Source organism: Aquila chrysaetos, chromosome 8 (genome assembly GCF_900496995.4).
Source record: "Aquila chrysaetos chrysaetos chromosome 8, bAquChr1.4, whole genome shotgun sequence".
Lineage (NCBI taxonomy): Eukaryota > Metazoa > Chordata > Aves > Accipitriformes > Accipitridae > Aquila > Aquila chrysaetos.
Window position 1 is genome coordinate 6,609,973 of NC_044011.1, and position 19,970 is coordinate 6,629,942.

Here is a 19,970-nt window from a genome sequence, read left to right on the forward strand (position 1 = left end):
CTGAGGTGTCATGGGCCCATCGAGCCATACATAGCTCACCCTTATGTTGCCAGTCCAGGTCCACCTGAGCCACTTCAATCTTGGCAGCCTGATCCACCTGTTGATTATTTTGAGGTTCTTCAGTGCCCCAACTCTTGGTACCTGAGCATGTACACGATGTACTTTTACAACCAGGTTTTCTAGCCAGGATGCAATATCTTGCCACAATGCAGTAGCCTAAATGGGTTCACCTCTGCGCTGCCTGTTGCTCTGCTTCCATTGCTGTAACCACCCCCACAGGGCATTTGCCACCATCCATGAATCAGCATAAAGATAGAGCACTGGCCACTTTTCTCTTTCAGCAATGTCTAGCGCTAGCTGGATGGCTTTCACCTCTGCAAACTGACTTGTTTCACCTTCTCCTTCAGCAGTTTCTGTGACTTGTCATATAGGACTCCATACAGCAGCCTTCCACTTCCCATGTTTTGCCACAATGCGACAAGATCCGTCAGTGAACAGAGCATATTGCCTCTCATTTTCTGACAGTTTATTATACAGTGGGGCCTCTTCAGCATGTCTCACCTCCTCCTCTGGCGACATTCCAAAATTTTTGTCTTCTGGCCAGTCTGTGATTCTAAAATTCCTGGGTGACTGGGGTTTCCTATGCGAGCCTGTTGTGTGATCAGTGCGGCCCACTTACTCATGTGGCATCAGTCGCGTGATGTGTAGAGGGGACCTTCCCTTTGAACATGCAGCCCAGCACTGGCAGTCAGGGTGCTAAGAGGAGCTGTGTTTCAGTACCAACCACTTCTGAGGCAGCTTGAACTCCTTCATAAGCTGCCAATATCTCTTTTTCAGTTGGGGTATAGCTATCCTCGGATCCTTGATATCCTCGACTCCAAAACCCCAGGGGTTGGTGTGACGGGAAAGGACTTAACTGCAAGGTTCAAGAAAATGACTTGAACTTCACTCACAGACTTAACTGCAAGGTTCAAGCAAATGATTTATTTGAACTTCACTTACAGACTTAACACACCACTATTGCAGGTTTTACAATTTACAAGATTTACAGATACAATGGAGGAATGCACTATTGCAATTTTTAAGGCAAGAGTAGTACATTATTACAACCACAAGTGATTCACAGACAACCACAAGCACACACGCGTTTACAATCTTAAAGCATAAACAATATTCACTTACCCCTCCAGGTAAGGGCTTTCAATCCCAGGGAAGTTACCTCAACTGGCGTCCCGATCAAGGGGGGGGAAGGGTTTCCTTTGCAAGCCAACTGTATAGTTGGAGAAGTGACTCCCCCATTTCCAACCTGAATCTTAGAGTTTTTATCCCCTGACTTGTGGAATGGTGTGTATGACTACATCTGAGTGGATTATGATATAGGCTTAAATGGATTATGTATATCTGAGTGGAGTTTCCCCTTATCTTTCCTTTGTTGGTCTGTGATTGTTTGAATACACAAGGTTGTCATTTGAAACTGAAGCTGAAACCCTCCAGGTTTGGGGTTTTTTTTACCTTGCTTCCTCAGCAACTGAATAGTGGTTGGATTGAGACTCAGGGCATACTATTTGTTAAGGGATTTCAAGGCTCAGTTCAGGTTTTGGTTCTCTGAATGGTGCAGCCACTGCCCTGTTTACTTTAGGGTTTATCAGACAACCCGGGGCTAAGCTGTCTACACAGCTCCCCCATGAGTCATCTCTGCAGAGAGGCAGGGCCTCAAGGCAACCCAAGGCTGGGTCACTTTTGTAACCCCCCACGAGTCGCCTGTGTGCACTAGACATGGTGAAACTCATTTGCGAACTATGAGCCAGACAATCCACACAGTCGGCCTCAGGTGTCCCCAGGTGCTTTCTGCCAGAGGCTCCAGGTAGGGCCATTCTCTCCAGCTGCAGCGTAGAGCACATTTTTAACATCTTGTCCTGCCTGATCTGGTCCAAGGGCTACTGCATGAACAATCTCCCGTTTAATTTGTTCAAGGGCTTGTTGTTGCTCAGGGCCCCATCTAAAATCGTTCTTCTTCTGGGTCACTTGATAGAGAGGGCTTACAATCAGACTGTAATTTGGAATATGCATTCTCCAAAAACCCACGACACCTAAGAAGGCCTGTGTTTCCTTTTTATTAGTTGGTGAAGACATAGCTGCTATTTTGTTAATCACATCCATTGGGGTCTGACAATGTCCATCTGGCCATTTTATTCCTAAAAACTGGATCTCCTGTGCAGGTCCCTTGACCTTAATTTCTTTTATGGCAAAACCAGCTTTCAGAAGGATTTCGATTATTTTCTTCCCTTTCTCAAAGACTTCTTCTGCTGTGTCGCCCCATATGATGATGTCATCAATGTACTGCAGGTGTTCCAGAGCGTCACCGTTTTCCAGTGCAGTCTGGATTAGTCCATGGCAAATGGTGGGGCTGTGTTTCCACCCCTGGGGCAGTCGATTCCAAGTGTACTGGACGGCTCTCCAGGTGAAAACAAATTTTGGCTGGCACTCCGCTGCCAAAGGGATTGAGAAAAATGCATTAGCCATGTCAGTTGTGGCATACCACTTGGCTGCCTTTGATTCTAGTTCATAATGAAGTTCTAGCATGTCCAGCACGGCAGCACTCAGTGGTGGCGTAACTTCATTCAGGCCACAATAGTCAACTGTTAGTCTCCACTCCCCATTAGACTTCCACACTGGCCATATGGGACTATTAAGGGGTGAGCAAGTTTTGCTGATCACTCCTTGGCTTTCCAGTTGATGAATTAGCTTGTGGATAGGAACCAGGGAGTCTCAGTTGGTGTGATACTGCCGCCGGTGCACCATTGTGGTAGCAGTTGGCACTCGTTCTTCAACCCTCAGCAGCCCCACAATCAAAGGGTCTTGAGAGAGACCAGGCAAGGTAGACAGCTGTTTAATTCCTTCCGTCTTCAAGGCAGCTATACCAAAAGCCCATCGATACCCCTTTGGGTCCTTAAAATACCCTCTCCTGAGGTAGTCTATGCCAAGGATGCACAGAGCCTCTGGACCAGTCACAATGAGATGTTTCTGCCATTCATTCCCAGTTAGGCTTACTTCAACCTCCAATACAGTTAACTCTTGGGATCTCCCTGTCACACCAGAAATACAGATGGGTTCTGCCCCTTTATAGCTTGATGGCATTAGAGTACACTGTGTGCCGGTGTCTACTAAAGCCTTGTACTCCTGTGGGTCTAATGTGCCAGGCCATGGAATCCACACAGTCCAATAGACCTGGTTATCCCTTTCCTCCACCTGGCTAGAGGCAGGGCCCCTCTAATTCTGATTAGAGTATCCAGTACTCACTTCTTGTAAAATTGGCTCAGAAGTTCCTTCAAAAGGATCAGAAATAAGATCAGCCCTTCTACTCTGTTTGGAAACTGGAGCAGCATTTTCCTGGGAAAATTCCCTGTTGTGGTGGCTTTTCCTCACAACTCATGTACCCGTGCATCTAGGACCAAGGTAGGTTTTCCATTCCATTTCCTCATGTCCTCTCCATGGTCAGATAGGTAGAACCACAGGGCAACTCGTGCTGTGTACCTTCTATATTCTCTCCCTCCGACAGAGGAACGCTCACTTCTAATAGCTGAGACATTGGTCCTTACAGGTGAGGAGTGGGACATATCCTCTTTGACTTGCTAGACATGCTGGGACAGCTTGTCCACAGCCACAGTGCAGGCTTATATGGGGGAGGAAAGATTTTCGTCATATTGCCGGAGTTGGTGAGTGATTTCATCCACCATCGGTGCCTCTTCATCTTTCCAGGTCATTATTGCCAGTGAGTTGGCATAGGATGATGGTGTGCTCTGTACAAACTTCTACCACATGGGTCGTGTGCATTGGACTTCGTCTGGATCTTTAGGCAATTGTGGATTGTCTGAGTCACAATAAATTGCCTCTAGGACAGCTAATTCCCTCAGGTATTGAATACCGCTCTCCATGGTGGTCCACTTGCTTGATTGACATACAAAATCATCCTTAAAGGGGTACTTTTTCTTCACACTTGAGAGGAGTCACCTCCAGAGGCTAAGGGCTGGTGCCCCTTTTCCAATTGTCTTGTCAGTGCCACCTTCCCTGGCAAGTGATCCCAGCTGCTTGGCTTCCCTACCTTCTAATTCCAGGCTACTAGCCCCACTATCCGAGCGTTGGAGAAGCCAAGTGATAATATGCTCACCTATACAGATCTTTTCGTATATCCCACAGCTCACTCAAGGATAGAGATCGGGTGATTACCTCTGGTTCTGCCTCTTCCTCCTGTTCCCGTGATGACCCTGGTTCACTTTCATCCTTTGCTAAGTGAACTGATTTTTTTGTATATTTCTTTTTCTGTACGGGAGCAACTGATACTGATGTGGGGGTTGGAGCGGCTGCAGTGCCTGTCACCTTGTTGTCAGATCCAGAGTCCTTCTCTTCCCCTTGAGGATACTGAGTGGTATTGAACAGGGTTCGATAGGCATGGGCCAGGCCCCAGCACATTGCAGTGAGTTGTGTCTCCCTGGAATTGTCAGGGTGATGACAGCATACTTTTTCCAAATGTTCTGCTAGTTTTTCAGGATTCTGCACTTGTCCAAGGGTGAACTTCCAAAACACTGGAGGTGTTTTGGAACACCGCCCTAGGCATTTGCCCATACTACCCCACACACCCTGCCACTCATAATTATCCAGCCTCGGGGCAGACCTCTGGGTGACCTTCTAAAATAGTTGTTTAACCTTAAACAAGAGCTGAACCACATTCAGGAATATGCTAGTTCCTAGCAATAGGACCATACTGGTCTCAACATCCCAAGGGTTTTCAAATTTTCCAAAATTCTCAAACGCCATTGTAACTAGACTGGGGAAGAAAGATGTCTCACCCATAGATTGGCTCTCTGAGGAGGAAGGGTGAATGGTGTAATTATTAATAGCTTCCCACAGATGTCTCCCAAAGTATAGAGGTGACAACAATGCTGAGTGCAAACACCGGATTAGTCCCACAACCGATAATTTTATCAGACCATAAACCAGTATTACACAATACATCAAAGCGAAAACCTTAATCCACCACCCACGGATGATAAGCAGCAGCACAGGGACTACATACAGCAAGTGAGGTGATGCATAACAGAACTCTAAAAACAAGTGCCACAACTCTAAGAACTCATAAATCAACATAGTGACCAGCGACTATTAGACCAATGTAATAAATGCTTGTAACAAATTCATTTTAACAAGCACTGGTTAGGCTTGTTGTTATCTCAACCCTTTGAGCCCCACATTAGGCACCAAAAGGACTGTCATGGTTTAACCCCAGCCAGCAACTAAGCACCATGCAGCCGCTCACTCACGTCCCCCTCACCCCAGTGGGATGGAGGAGGAAATCGGGAAAAGAAGTAAAACTCGTTGGTTGAGATAGGAATGGTTTAATAGAACAGAAAGAAAGAAACTAATAGTGATAATGGTAACACTAATAAAATGACAATAGAATTAATAAAAGGATTGGAATATGCAAGTGATGCACAATGCAATTGCTTACCACCCACCAACAGATGCCCTGTTAGTCCCTGAGCAGCGATCCCCCCGCCTCCACTCCCCCCAGTTTATATACTGGATGTGATGTCCCATGGTATGGAATATCCCATTGGCCAGTTTGGGTCAGCTGCCCTGGCTGTGTCCTGCGCCAATTTCTTGTGCCCCTCCAGCCTTCTTGCTGGCTGGGCATGAGAAGCTGAAAAATCCTTGACTTTAGATTAAACATTACTTAGCAACAACTGAAAACATCAGTGTTATCAACATTCTTCTCATACTGAACTCAAAAACATAGCACTGTACCAGCTACTAGGAAGACAATTAACTTTATCCCAGCTGAAACCAGGACACAGGGCCTGTTAGTGACAGAAGGAGTAATGGTTTTAAAGTGAAAAAAGATAGATTTAGATTTGACATAAGGAAGAAACCTTTTTTGATTAGGGTGGTGAGACTCTGGAACAGGTTGCCCAGAGACATTGTGGATGCCCCATCCTTGGAATTTTTCAAGGTCAGGTTGGACAGGACTTGGAGCAACGTGAAAACTGAGCAGAGCGCAGTAGTGATGGAACCAGAACTCACTCCAGCATGTAACAATCCAATGGTGCACACCATCCTCCTGCTGTGTCCAATGTCACCTGCTCGCCATACCGCACCGAAGCCCAATTCTGCTCTGCCGACTGGAAGGACTTTGCACTACTCCTTCTGCCCAGAAAGACTGTTATGACAAATGGAGCCCAGAGTCAGGAGCTAAATGAACTCAATGAACTCTTTATGAACATGACCCATAAACTAAAGGAATGATATGTCTCTGTGTGTATACATATATATATACATATATATAATCTCATAGGATGGAAAAGGTGGTGATGATTGACCAGGATGTAACTGAAGGTATGGGAACTAAGCATGATGTCAATGGTATAGAATAAGGGGTGGATACTGTTCTGGTTTCAGCTGGGATAGAGTTAATTGTCTTCCTAGTAGCTGGTACAGTGCTATGTTTTTGAGTTTGGTGTGAGAACTCTCCTTCCCAACAGAGGAAAATAACTCCTGCTTTTCCAGAAGAAAACAAGACAGGAGTGAAAAAACCCCTGGAGACTCCTAAGGACTACTTGTTGTTTAGGAAGTGCCTGATAATGTGCATCCACGGTATTGGAAGAATGCGCAAGTTCTTCTAGGTTAAGTAGGGCAGCACAAGCATTTTTCTTCTTGGGAAAATCAGGGAAGTTTTGTATACAAAGGAGATGTCATTAAGGGGTCCAGTCTGTTTGATTTAGTCCAATGTGTCCTTCAGTCTTGTGGCCATCTAGCCTGAGAACACCTAGAGACTGGAATGTTTTTATGGAAACCTATGATGAATGCCCCATCTTCTGTCACAGGACAACAACCAGGTTCTCTGGGGACAACTAAAAGTAACCGATGAGGGCTGAGAAGCACTACACACAGCATCCTATAAAGTTTACTGTTGAAACTGAAATATTCATAGAATCATGGAATCATAGCATGGTTTAGGTTGGAAGGGACCTTTAAAAGGTAATCTAGTCCAACCCCTTCTGCCATGGAGGGGTTTGTATTCACAAAATCTTCAAACTTTTTTGTCTGTTAGCGTCCACTTAAAAAACATCAGGTGAGGTGGAACAGGCTGGGCTGGGCTGAGCTTAAAGAGCACACACTCAGCCTTGCAATTGTGTTGTAAGTTTTATTTGCAGAATACATTTATGATAATTGCTGCAAGCAATGCTGGTCTGGGTCTTCTAAAACATACTTTGAGTAGCTGTGGTCATGGGGAAAGATCTATCTTCACATTTTTCAAAACACATCAGCATCTGATCATTTTGTACTAGATTATTGGAATACAGTTTTAAAATCTGTTTAAAAGGTAATCTATTGTTGCGGTGATGTAGGAAGAAGACACTGTGATATCCACACGTGTCCTGGGTTTGGCTGGGACAGAGTTAATTTTCACAAGAAGCTGGGAGGGGACACAGCAAGAATAGGTGGCCTGAATTACCCAAGAGGATATTCGATACCATATGATGTCATGCTCAGTATATAAACTGGGGGAGTTGGCCAGGGGGAGGGGGGATTCTTGGCTCAGGAACGGACAGGGCATGGGGTTCCAGGTGGTGAGCAATTGCATTGTGCATCACTTGCTTCGTATATCCTTTTATTAGTATTATTGTTTTTATTATTTCTTCTCTCCTTGTGTTGTCCTATTAAACTGTCCTTATCTCAACCCACAAGTTTTTTATCTTTTTCTTCTGAGTCTTGTCTGCATCCCACCAGGGGGGAGGACTGAGCAAGTGGCCATGTGATGCTTAGTTGCTGGCTGTGCCTAAACCACGACAGCAGTCCGTGGAGAGGTATACTGCAGTTGTTTCCTCTGGAAAAGCAATATCCATAATATTGTGTTTTAAAAAGGCCATGATGTCTTCAGGAAAGAGGGCACTCTTTGGAGGGTAAGCCCATGAGTCAAAAAACTCTGTGTGGTTCTAATGTGCCAAGAAAATTGCTAGCCGGTGCTCTCCAGGCTGGTTATGAGGACGCGTATTCACCACCATGCTCACGGGTCTTGGATAAACATGGGCCCAAGGGAGACAGTTGCTTGGGTAAACACCTAGAAATGTTTCCCTGGTGTAGGGCTCTGCTGAGAAAAAACAAAAGACCTTGGTCCACCTCAGACTTCTGTCTGAGACAGGAGATAATTCTACCCCCAAAGCATCTACCGATCACTGCCGTAATTTAGGCAACAGATGTGTGTGGGAGGTCTCAGTCCCAGGGTCAGAGCTGGTGCTGGGTCTCAGACCAAGGCCAGACTCAAGAGAGGACAAGGTGAAGGCTCCACGCAGCGACTGCCGTGGACTATCTAGGAGCCTGGCCAGGCCAGGAGGATAAGAGTAGCCCAGGCCAGACACAGGCACAGATAGGGCAGAGCTGGGGCAGGCCTGCGCTAGGCCAGAGCTCTCATAGAGACTGTGGGCCAGGAACTGAGTCAGAGCTGGGACCCATGGTTGCACTGGGTCTACGTAGGCTTGGTCCTGATGCTCATTGTCCTTGTGTTACCTGGTTATCTCACTCAGCCCTCTCTCCCACAAAACCTGGCCTGGGGCGAGGTGCACCCCCATCCTCACACCATGTAGGAATCACTCTGTCCCCTATGCTGGTCCTGTGGTGTTGGTGGTGTGTGAGGTCTGTGCGAGGGCAAATCCCCACCCCACAGGGTCCCAGAGTCTGCAGCTGTGGGAAGGCATTTGCCTGCGTGTAGGGAGCAGTGGTGCTGCACAGAGCACAAGGGCCACTTCAGCCTCAGGGCTCTGGGAATGCTGAAGGAACTTGGTGCCGGGGGGAAGGCACTCCAATGTGTGCCCTGTGGTTGGGCAGGTGCATGCCCTGTGCCATTCAGGGACAGGTCACGGATTCTGCTGAGTGTAGAATAAAATCCCACTGTCACTGCCATGTCTATGAGGAGCTGGAAGTATCTCCTCTCACATGGCAGCTTTCCGGACCAGAGTTGAGTTGCGGCATGTGTGAGGCTGTAGAGTTCCTGGGCCTCAGGAAAACTGTGCTTGAGGAACACAAGGCAGCACAGAGCAACGTTGCATATTTGGGCACCAGTCACTGTCCTGGGCCTGTCTTCACCCAAGGGGGTGGTTGGGTCACAGGGACAGGGGACTCCAGCGTGTGGCCTGCTGTAGCTGATACCAATACTAACTTGTGAACACCTCAGCCCTACACATGTAGGCAAGAGGTGGGCCATGCCAGAAGCTGTGCTGAAGGGTGATAGGGCTGCACGGGGAAGCTGTCCCTGCTGCCCATGCCCAGGCGTGCTGGCCATGGCCCCTAGATTGGTTGATGGAGAGAAGGAGCAGGCAAAGTAGGGACTGTGGGCCGTCCCCAAGGCTATTTACCCCTTCCCAATTCCTGCCATCCTTTGGCAACATTGTCTTCTGAGCCTCCTTGCCCAGCACAGCTCCAGCTAAAGCAAGAGCAGCACTCTTCCCCAAGAGCTTGGGGGACTGCTGACATCCCCGGGACTACCCACGTGCCCACAGTAATTCTCCTGAGGACAGCAGTTGTCAGGATTCCTGTTCACATGACATACTCTAGGACCAAGGGAGTATTTCAAAGCAGAGTTGCAGCAAGGCATGGACTGATGGCCTTTGGCAGTGGAGTAACTAGGGATGCCTTCTTTAGTGGATGAAAAGCTGGACATGAGCCAGCAATGTGCACTTGCAGCCCAGAAGGCCAACCGTATCCTGGGCTGCATCAAAAGAAGCATGGCCAGCAGGTCGAGGGAGGTAATTCTGCCCCTTTACTCTGCCCTGGTGAGACCCCACCTGGAGTACTGAGTCCAGCTCTGGAGTCCTCAGCACAGGAAAGACATGGACCTGTTGGAGCTAGTCCAGAGGAGGGCCATGAAAACTATTAGAGGGATGGAACACCTCTCCTCTGAAGAAAGGCTGAGAGAGTTGGGGTTGTTCAGCCTGGAGAAAAGCAGACTCCGGGGACACCTTATTGCAGCCTTTCAGTACTTAGAGGGAGCTTATAAGGAAGTTGGGGACAAACTTTTTACCAGTGCCTGTTCCAATAGGACAAGGGGTAATGGTTTTAAACTAAAAGAAGGTAGATTCAGACTAGGTATAAGGAAGACATTTTTTACAATGAGAGTGGTAAAATACTGGAACAGGTTGCCCAGAGAGGTGGCAGACTTTCATCCCTGGAAACATTCAAGTTCAGGTTGGACGGGGCTCTAAGCGAACTAATCTAGTTGAAGATGTCCCTGCTCATTGCAGGGGGGTTGGACTAGATGACCTTTAAAGGTCCCTTCCAACCCAAACTATTCTATGATTCTATGATTTCTCAGCTTCAAAAGGCAGTGCCTGAAAGAGAACTCATTGCAGTGTGTCTCACCCTCCCATGCCTCTAGGAGTGATGAAGGGTCCCCTGGTGCTCCCAACTATTTGCCCCCCAAAGCAACATCTCCCTCTTTCAGCAGTCAGTATGCAGATGGAAAGACCACGTAAGGGACAAAGGTAGGGTTGCAGCAATTTTTTAATGACTCTAAAGAGGGAAATGAGGTCACTCCAAGGGGAGGCCCCCAGTGCAGGAAGGAGCAGGAGCAGCCAAGAATCTGTTCCCCTTTTCCTGTGGCAGAGTTGCCACCGGCCATTTGTTGACCTGCCTGGCAAAAAGGAGGCAGCCTAGCAGGTCACTCCAGGCTGGTTTCTGGGGTCCTCACAGCAGGCTTTGAGGGGAGCACAAGACAACAAAGGAAGGAGAGAAAGGGTGAGTGGAAGAGAGGAAAGGTAGACATTGGCCATGTTTTCAGAGAGCCCAGGCTGGTCCCTTCCACGCTGCCCTTGCAGGGCAAGCCAGAGGTGACCAGCTAGTCTGAAAACAACAGCATGAATTTTGATCCTCTGTCCAGCAGCATCTTCTGGGTTCCTAGGAGTCCTTATGGGAGGCCGTTGCCAGCATCTTTAGCAGGGGGGGCACCTTCTGCCACAGTAGCGGCTGGTGATGCAGGAGAGGTCACAGCACCCAGAGTTGATTGGCACTCCGTCACAGCTGAGGATGCTGCCAACAGCAGCAGAGGTGGAGGAGCCCACAACGGTGTTCTGCGGGAAGGAGCTGAGGATGGGGCCGGGCAGGGTCACCACCACAGGAGAGGGCTGGATGACAACGGTGGAGTTCTGGCACTGCCTGACACAGGGCTCATTGCAGCTGTTGGCCAGCGGGGTCGGGCCGCAGGGCTGGCAGGGCTGGCACTGATCACAGCAGGACATGTCTTGGGGCTGGAGGTGCACCTGGGAGAGAGGGCAGGGAGGAAGCAAAACATGGGGAGGCGTGAGGAGCATTCTGTCACCACACCACGAGGGAGCCAAAGAATATGCAGGGCTGGGAGGTAGAAGCTGTGCAGAGATTTATGAGGTCGTCTTTGCCTCATCCTGCCAGGGCCCAAGAAAATCCACCAGGACATATGTGGCTAATGCCTAGCCCCTGAGTCCAGAAGCCACCCTAGTACAGTCCTAGCTTCCCTCCATGTCTAACCTTCTCCCCACTTTCTGTTCTTGTGACAAGCAGCCCCAAGATCTGACATAGAAGAGAGCTGGTATCAGCTGAGAGGTCCATTGAAGTGACACCTCCTTTTACAGAAAGCAGAGAAGGAGAAGGGGTTTGAGACTCACCTGACTCCCAAGGAGATGGAGGCAAGAGAAGTGGATGAGAGAGTGAGGAGCTGGGCTGGCTTTTATCATGGACCTTTACTGCCCCAGGCTGCCAGAGGCATCCCTTGCAGAGGTGATTATTTTCTGACAAGCTCATCTTGAATGCAAAACATCTCGCCTAATGCTATGGGCTGTGTTTTGGCTTCCTGAATTGCTGTCTTCTCATTTCCTGCTTTATGCCAGTGTGGCAGTACATTCCACCCCCATCCCGCCAACAGGAAACAAAACTTCTCCAGGAAGGGAGAAGGGGAAGGAAACCCTGGAGGCTGCAGGTTGAAATTTGAACTGGCCAATCGAGATGTGCCAGGTACACCAAGGTGACCCTCCTAGCCAATAGAATTAAATGACCACAGGTCAGATTCGACAGGGTTATAAACAGGGTCCCGCCGGAGGACACGTTGGCAGTCCTCCTAGGAGCAGCGGGTCTGCAGTCGGGGACTCCCCCTCGGGTCGGGGCACCGCCCAAGGTAACTCCTCGAGGGAGAGAGCCCTCAGCTTTTAGGTGAGTGATAGGCACATTTTGAGCCATCACTTTAAATCTTGGGGATTCTTAAGTCGGCCGTGTAGTATTAATTCTCTTTACATCATTGAGCCTGTGGTTTTATAAAATGTTACCGGACTTCTAACTAACTTTTGCTGAAGAATAAATCTGAGTTTTAACATCTGTTGGATTTGGTTAGTCGTGCATCCGTAACATTCCCCAGTGAAGGCATCTTTTGTGTGACAGGATGAGAGGCCCAAGCATTTCCAGAACAAAACATGTCAGCGTGGGCAGAGGACTCAGCTCGCGCGCTGGAGGAGTCCAGTAAAGGCAAATTATGTCCGTCTGTGTTACTCTTTTGGCGCTCTTTGTGGCCCTGTTGCCATGAAGTGGCCCAGCTCCTGGGTTTGACCGTATCCTACCTAACAATGATCCCATGAAAATTCTGCTGGCTGGTTTTGCTTCCTGCTGTTCTGCACCAGGGAGGGGTCATAGGGGAACATGTGGTGAAGGGTCCTTTTCAGATCTCAGAAAGAAAGGCCTGACAGCAAATGACATAATAAAATGGCTGTTCTAGTAAGATGATAGAATAAAAAGAGGAATATACATAGCGAGTAAACCTTACATCCCTTTAGTTGCTGGGAACCCTGTGTTTGTGCAGTATCAGATGGACCTAGGTAGATTTTCCGAAGACACACTGCGCAGAGCCTGTCCAGGGAGAGCTTCTGCTTTCCTCTCATGACATGGTGCCTTTTATTTTGTGTTACGAAAATAAAATGCACATCTTCTCAAATACTGGAAGGTTATTTCTGTCGTAACACCCACCAACGTGCAGCACAGGCTGGCACAGGGCACTCCAGCAGATTTCTTTGCAGCAGCTACTCATGCTAATGTACGGGCATCTCAAGCCTTTAGTGGAAGGCACAAGAGAGAAGATCTGTCTTGTCACTCCTTGAGTACAGTGTTTTCTTCAAAGCTCCCAATACACCTCCCTCTGTGCAGTCTCCCTGGATACCCAAGCACCACCATTAGCACATTCAGGGCCTTGTCCTTCCCCAGAATGCTCCCCAGAATCCCTGCCAGGGCTATCCCCAGGGTGTCCCCAGCTGGTCATGTTTATGCATGTGTTCTCTTGTCTGCACTTGTCTGCATGCTGGATTTGTGCAAGTGTTTCTGGGTGCAGAATTTTGCATGATTCCAGGATGGTGCACATGAGTATGTGTGTGTTTGTGTGTCTCTCGTCACACGGGAATGCACTGTTCACAGCAGGGAGACTCTCCACTGCTCTGTCCATAAGCTCCACAAAGCAGCCAGGGCCAGAAGGAGCCTGAGTGCTGCTGAACAACAACAGAACAAACCTGGCAGACAACTACCCACAGCACAGGCACTGAAATGCAATCTTTTTTATCTTCAGCTCTCCTTTTTCTGCTTCTGCAAAACTCACACTGTTTTACTGCTGATTTCAGGTCACGATAAGGATGGTTTCACAACAGTTTGGATCCATAGGTTAATTCAGTGTAACGATATTGGAAGTGCCTCAGCATGGCTGGCAGTCCCCTCTCCCTGCCTCTCCAGGCCAATACACAGCTGCTCTCCCCGGTGCTAGTGAGTTCAAAAGGATGGGGTTTGCTTTATGGACAGGGAGAAGGGCTGAGAGATCCTGCTCACCATGTGCTGTCCATCCCTGAGTGGATCTGTTTCCAATGCAGTGTTGAAGGTGTCTGGGGTGGGACACACACCCACCTCATGTCCATGCCAATGCCAAATGTACTCATCAACCTGGTGCTGTGTCAGGCAGGGGCTGAGACCTTGGACTGAACAGGTACTAAATAAAAGGAACATGGAGCCAATGAGGACAGGTGCTCTGCTGCACCTCATACTCACCAAGAAGGAAGAGCTCATTGGGGATGTGAAAAGCAAAAGCAGCCTTGGCTGCAATGACCATGAGCTGTGGAGTTCAGGATCCTGAGGGCAGTGAGGAGGGTGAAGAGCAAGCTCACAACCCTGGAATTCAGGAGAGCAGACTTTGGCTTCTTCAAAGATCTGCTCAGAAGAGTCCCCTGGGATGAGGCCCTAGAGGGAACAGGGGCCCAAGAAAGCTGGTTAATATTCAGGGATCACCTCCTCCAAGCTGAAGAGCAGCCCATCCCAATGAGGACAAATTCCAGAAAGCATGCCAGGAGGCCTACATGAATGAACAAGGAGCTCCTGATCAAACTCAAACACAAAAAGGAAGCATACAGAAGGTGGAAGCAAGGACAAGTAACCTGAGAGGAATACAGAGACAATGTCCAATGAGGTTAGGAAAGATAAAGCCCAGCTGGAAGTAAGTCTAGTGAGGGATGTCAAAGGCAGTTAAGAAGGGCTTCTATAAGGACACAGGTAACAAAAGGAAGAATACAGAAAATGTAGGACCACTGCTGAATGAGATTGGGGCCCTGGTGGCAGAGGATACAGAAAAAACTGAGAAGCTGAAGGCTGCCTTTGCCTCAGTCCTTACTAGCAAGACTGGCCTTCAGAAATCACAACTGCAGACCAGGGGGAAAGTCAGAAGCAAAGGACATCTACCTTTGGTGGAAGGAGATCAGGTCAGGGAATCCTTAAATAAACTGCACATACATAAGCCCATGGGCCCTGGTGGAATGCACCCACAAATGCTGAGGGAACTGGCTCATGTCATTGCCAGGTCACTCATGATTATCTTCAGTTGATCATGGTGATTGAGAGGGGTACCTGAGGACTGGAGGAAAGCAAATGTCACTCCTGTCTTCAAGAAGGGCAAGAAGGAGAACCCAGGGAACTACAGGCCTTTCAGCCTCACCTTGATCCCTGGGAAGGAGATGGAGCATCTAATCATGGAAAGCCTGCCTAATCCAGGCATGTTAAGGATAAGAAAGTCATCAGGAGTAGTCAGTATGGCTTCACCAAGGGAAAGTCATGCCTGATCAACTTGATAAGCTTCTGTGATGAAGTGACTGGACTGGGAGATGCGGGGACAGCAGTGGAGCTTGTCTACCTGGACAAGCCTTTGACACTGTTGCCCATAAGATCCTCATAGAGAAGCTGTTCATGTAAGGGCTAAGTGAGCAGACAGTGAGGTGGATTGAAAACTGTCTGAATGGCCAGGCCCAGAGGGTGGTGACCAGTGGTGCAAAACCTAGCTGGAGGCCAATGACTAGTGGTGTACTCCATGGATCAATACTGGGTCCTGTTGAACATCTTCTTAATGATCTGGATGATGGGACAGAGTGTACCCTCAGCAAGTTTGCAGATGATAGCAAACCGTGAGGAGTGGCTGATAGGCCAGAGGGTCACGCCACCATCTATGGGGACCTCGCCAAGATGGAGAAATGGGCTGATAGGAACCTCGTGCAGCTCAAGAAGGGGAAGTGCAAATTCCTGCCCCTGGGGAAGAACAATTTCATGCACTAGGGCAGCTTGGGATCACCCAGATAGAAAGCAGCTTTGCAGAAAAAAGCCTGGGGGTTCTGGTAGACACCAACTTGGCCATGAGCCAGCAATGGGCCCTTGTGTCAAAGAAGTCCAGTGGCACCCTCAGCTGCATTAGACACAAGTATTGCCAAGAGGTCGAAAGAGGTGATTGCTACCCCTTATTCAGCACTGGCGGGACACAACTGGAGTGGCATATTCTCCCATACTTCCTTTATGACCAAATTGGTGACAAATGGGTTCAGAAGGAGGATAATAAGGTGAGTGGAAAATTGGCTGGACTACTGGGGTGAAAGAGTTGTGATCAGTGGAACAAAGCCCATCTGGCAGACACTTACTACTGGAGTCTCTCAGGGATCAGCAGTAGGAACAACACTGTTTACTGTTTTCACAAATGCCACAACTAGTGGGAAGGAGGACACTCTCTGCAAGTTTGGGGATAACAGCCAACCGCAGGGAACAGGCAGTACACTGATCTCTGTTAGCCAGATTGTTCCCAGCAGGTCCAGGAACTACCTGTTCAAAGGCAAAAGAGAAGATGGACTAGACTGCGGAAGTGCTCTGCCACAGGAGTAGAGGCAATGAACAGCTGCTGGAACACGACTTCTAGATAAGCAACAGGCTAAAAGAAATAACAAGAACTGGAATGCGCTTCCCTGGGAGTTGCTGCAAACCTCATCTAATAGTAGCCAGATCTAATGCGAACTGTTCCAAGAGGGAGTTGATGTAGATGACCTCTGGAGGTCCTGGATTCTGACTCAGTGATTCCCCCTCTCCCCTGCCCTGCCCTGAACCCTGCACTCCCATGGGCACATGTGTCCTCAGAGCCCCTTGGCCAGAGCACAACTTTTAGGCGTTGCACCGGGAGTGCAGAGAGGCAGCTGAAGGGAGGGAGGCTCTCAGCCTCCTCCCTGCCATCCGCAGGAAATCAGTGGCTGCTGTCGGCAGCCCCTGAGCTCGGAGACAGCTCTGGGAAGCTGGTCCGTCTCCTGGGTCAGGGCCCTGCTGCCGTGCCAGGCTGCCGCTGGCGCTGCGCAGGCTGCTTCTTGCTGGGGAGGTGTCCTTGCTGGAGGAGCGGGAGAGGGCATTTCCCAGGAGCCAAAGTGGTGCCCGTGCAGAGCCCCTGCGCCCTCTCAGCCCGGGCGGCGCCGGCGCAGGGCTCAGCCCCGGGGCGGAGCTGGCGGAGGCGGCGGAGAGGAGGCGCCGCGGCCGGAGCAGAGAGCCGGGGCTGGCGGGGGGCAGCGAGGCGCGGGCGGCGGAGCGGCGGGATGCGGCGGTGCCGGGGCGCGGGGCTGGCGGCGCTGGCCGCGGTGCTCCTGGGTGCGCGGGGCTGGCGGTGGTGGACGCGGGCGGGGGCTGTGCCCGGGCTGTTCCGCGGGGAGCCCAGCGCCAAGCCTTCCCTGTCCTTCTGCAGCGTGTCTGTCCCCCTCCCTGCCTCTCTGCCATCCCTCGTCGCCCTTCCAAACCCTCCGAGTCCTCGCTTCCTAGTCTCCCTATTTTGCCATCATCTCTGGTGGCACAAGCCTGCTTGCTTGTTTCCATGCACCTACTCTTTCCCCTGTGCATGTGGCAGTTCTTAGTGCCCTGACTATAGCCCTCTGCCCTTCACTGTAACAACCCATCTCCCCTGTCTGCTCCTCCTCTCTTCATCCATCCATCCATCCATCCACCCACCCAGCTTTTGACCAATCTCTCCATGCATCTAGCATCCTTAAGCCCTCTTCCTACCCTGAGACCCCTCTCTCATCTCTCCCTTTCCTTCATGTCTGTAGGCACGAGTTTGCTTTCCTGCACCACACTGTTAGTGCATACATCCTCTCATGCCCCTGTGCATTCAGCATTTATTCTTCTTCTGAATGCAACCCTTCATCCTTTGCTGCAACACACCCAACTCTCCTGTCTCCTCTCCCTCTCGCCCTCCATCCATCCATCCATCCATCCATCTGTCCATCCATGCACCTGACTTTCATTCTGACTCTGCATGCATCAATTTCACTTTCCCTCCCAGACCTCTCCCCTTGCTCCATACACCTGCCCCAGGATCACTCTCCATCCCTGTTGATGGGCACACGTCGCCATTGGTTCCAGTCCAGCTCTGTCTCACTGCCACTGTTCCTGACTGTTTCTCTGGGAAAAGAGCCACCAGAGCTGAGCGATCTTTGGTGATCTTTGGTCTTTCCTTCTCCTTTCTCGGCAGTGGCTGTGGTCAGAGCCCAGGTGCAGCAGGAGCCGTCGGCAGAGACCACCGAGGGCACCAGCATCAGCATCAACTGCTCACACCCCAACAAACAGTTCACCGAGTACATCTACTGGTACCGTCAGCTCCCGGGCCGAGGCCCCGCATTCCTCGTGAGCACTCTTAAAGATTCCAAAAAGCTGACGGACCCGCCGGGGCGGCTGTCGGTGGCGGCAGACCGCCGGTCCAGCGCCCTGTGGCTCGCCCGGCCCCGGCGCGGGGACGCGGCGGTGTATTACTGCGCCCTGAGAGACACGGGGAGAGGAGCCGGGGCTGCGGCCGGGCACGAACCGCCGCGGGCGGGGCCGGGCCTGTGGGGCGGGGGCGGGGGGACAGCCCCGGGCGGGCCCGCCAGGGGGCGCTGCCGCTCCGCCCGCCGGCGCCTCCTCGCCCCGCCCGGCCCCGCCCGGCCCCGCCCGGCCCCGCCCAGTCTCGGGCCCCGGGGCGGTTCCCCCGCCCGCCCGGCACCGGCACCGGCACCGGCACCGGCACCCCCGCCCTGCCGCCGGCACGCAGACAGAAATCCCCCGCGAGAGCGGGGAGGAATCGCGACCGCAGCGGCGGCGGGGGCCGGCGGTGCCCGGGAAGGAGCGCTTGCAGCCGCCGGCCCCGCTGGCTCCCGGCGAGGAGCAGCGCCTTTCTGCTCTGCCCAGGGAGGCGGGCAGCAGAGATCCTCCTGCCCACGGGCAGCCCTCGGTCCTGCCGCAGGGACCGGCCACTGCTGACACGGGACATGCGGGGCCTCTTCTCGGGCGTCTGACTTGCCCCACTGGGATAGCCAAGGGAGCCCTGAGCAGGTGCTCCCCTCTGCTCTGTAAGCACAGGGACTCCCCTGCGAAGTTGCTAATGCGAAACTTGACTTAGAAAACAACACCCGGAAGGGGTTCCACATTTTGTTTCTTTCTCCTCTGCCCAACAGAAAACTGCTGGAGGCTGCATTTCTGGGATCTAGTTTGTCCCTCTGTGCACATGCCTCTTGTCATGGTAAGCCTGTTTTGGAAAGCAAAGAGCTGGTCCTGGAGAGGAGAAGCTGTGGGGGAAGCTGAGAAAAGCAGCCATGATGGCAGGCCAACATATTCCCATTACTGGAGTGATGTCACCTGAGTCGGCCATGACAGTTGGCAGCGAGGCCTTCTGACGTGACAAAGAAAGTTCAAGCTCAGTGGAAGAGAGGGAGTGGGGAATATGTCCAAAGCAGAGATGTGCCAGGGGGAAAGAGGAGGAGGCAAAGAGTTGGAGGCACCTGGAGAAAAGTGTCTCTGTGAGGTACTGGAAGGTGGATGAGAAGCCCCATTCCCCCCTGGACGGGGTAAGAATGCTAAGATTTGGATCCCACCTGGAGGTGGAATTCAGGTCTGCCCTCAAGGCTGACTGTACACAAAGACCCTGGGAGAGGTTTCAGGGTCTTGTAGGAAACACAGGACATCTTGGGAGGGCAAACAATAAATATGCTGGAATACTGGGGCACAAACTAACTCCTTCCAGAATGACATTTCAAGTGAGCTGAGTGCTTTTTTACACGCACCTTACATCTGAAACTGATTGTTCCTTTGGCCATCTTTCCATTTTCTTTCATGTTTGTAACATCTCAGGTGTCCTTGAACATGAATGCCATGGTTTAGTGTTGCTGCAGGTGCTGCAGGGAGACACTTCAAAGACTGAGCTCAGCAGGGGCTTTCCCCCCAGAGCCTTCACTCAAAAGACCCAGTCTTGTCTGGGGACAGGAGCCTTTCAGCACCTTGAGGAACTCGCACACCTGAGGAACTTCGCCAGAGGTCACTGTAAAGGTGTGTGGAAGGTGAGAGCTGCTGGCTCGCTAAGGCTGTCAGCTCAAGCCCCTTTTTCCTTTCAAAGGGAAGAACAAGTAAAAGGGAAAGTGATAAACAAAGCACACAATGACACCGATCTCTCAGTAAGTGATAAGGAAGACAAGGAGGGAGACCAGAGCTCTTCAGCCGCTAATTGATGGGTCATGAGGAAACTGCAGGCGTGGCTCTGCAGTGGGTCATCCTGAGTTTATAACGATTATGGATGTTTGAGGGGGGTCCTGCAGGATTAGGCTATGCTTATTAAGGAA

General features: G+C 50.7%; 2 protein-coding genes across 2 annotated transcripts; one reads left to right on the top strand and one right to left on the bottom strand.

Moving 5' to 3' along the window:
• Nucleotides 1-10,536: 10,536 nt before the first annotated feature.
• LOC115345022 (feather keratin Cos1-1/Cos1-3/Cos2-1-like) lies at nt 10,537-11,842 on the bottom strand. The gene is made up of 2 exons (XM_030023194.2): nt 11,688-11,842; nt 10,537-11,306 (listed from the first exon to the last, which is right to left on the bottom strand). Exons 1-2 carry the CDS (start codon nt 11,754-11,756, stop codon nt 10,980-10,982), a joined length of 396 nt encoding a protein of 131 aa, XP_029879054.1. The 5' UTR covers nt 11,757-11,842; the 3' UTR covers nt 10,537-10,979.
• A 5,083-nt stretch (nt 11,843-16,925) lies between these two features.
• LOC115344792 (CASP-like protein 4A2) lies at nt 16,926-18,618 on the top strand. Its single transcript, XM_030022725.1, has 2 exons — nt 16,926-16,977; nt 17,855-18,618. Exons 1-2 carry the CDS (start codon nt 16,926-16,928, stop codon nt 18,616-18,618), a joined length of 816 nt encoding a protein of 271 aa, XP_029878585.1.
• Nucleotides 18,619-19,970: the final 1,352 nt, after the last annotated feature.

Bases quoted from the DNA above. Each gene is read 5' to 3' on its own strand.
- LOC115344792 (XM_030022725.1), top strand. From the start codon at position 16,926: ATGCGGCGGTGCCGGGGCGCGGGGCTGGCGGCGCTGGCCGCGGTGCTC. The intron at 16,978-17,854 runs GTGCGCGGGGCT...CTTTCTCGGCAG, and splicing joins GCTGGCCGCGGTGCTCCTGG to TGGCTGTGGTCAGAGCCCAG.
- LOC115345022 (XM_030023194.2), bottom strand. From the start codon at position 11,756: ATGATAAAAGCCAGCCCAGCTCCTCACTCTCTCATCCACTTCTCTTGC. The intron at 11,307-11,687 runs GTGAGTCTCAAA...CCTCTCTCCCAG, and splicing joins TCCATCTCCTTGGGAGTCAG to GTGCACCTCCAGCCCCAAGA.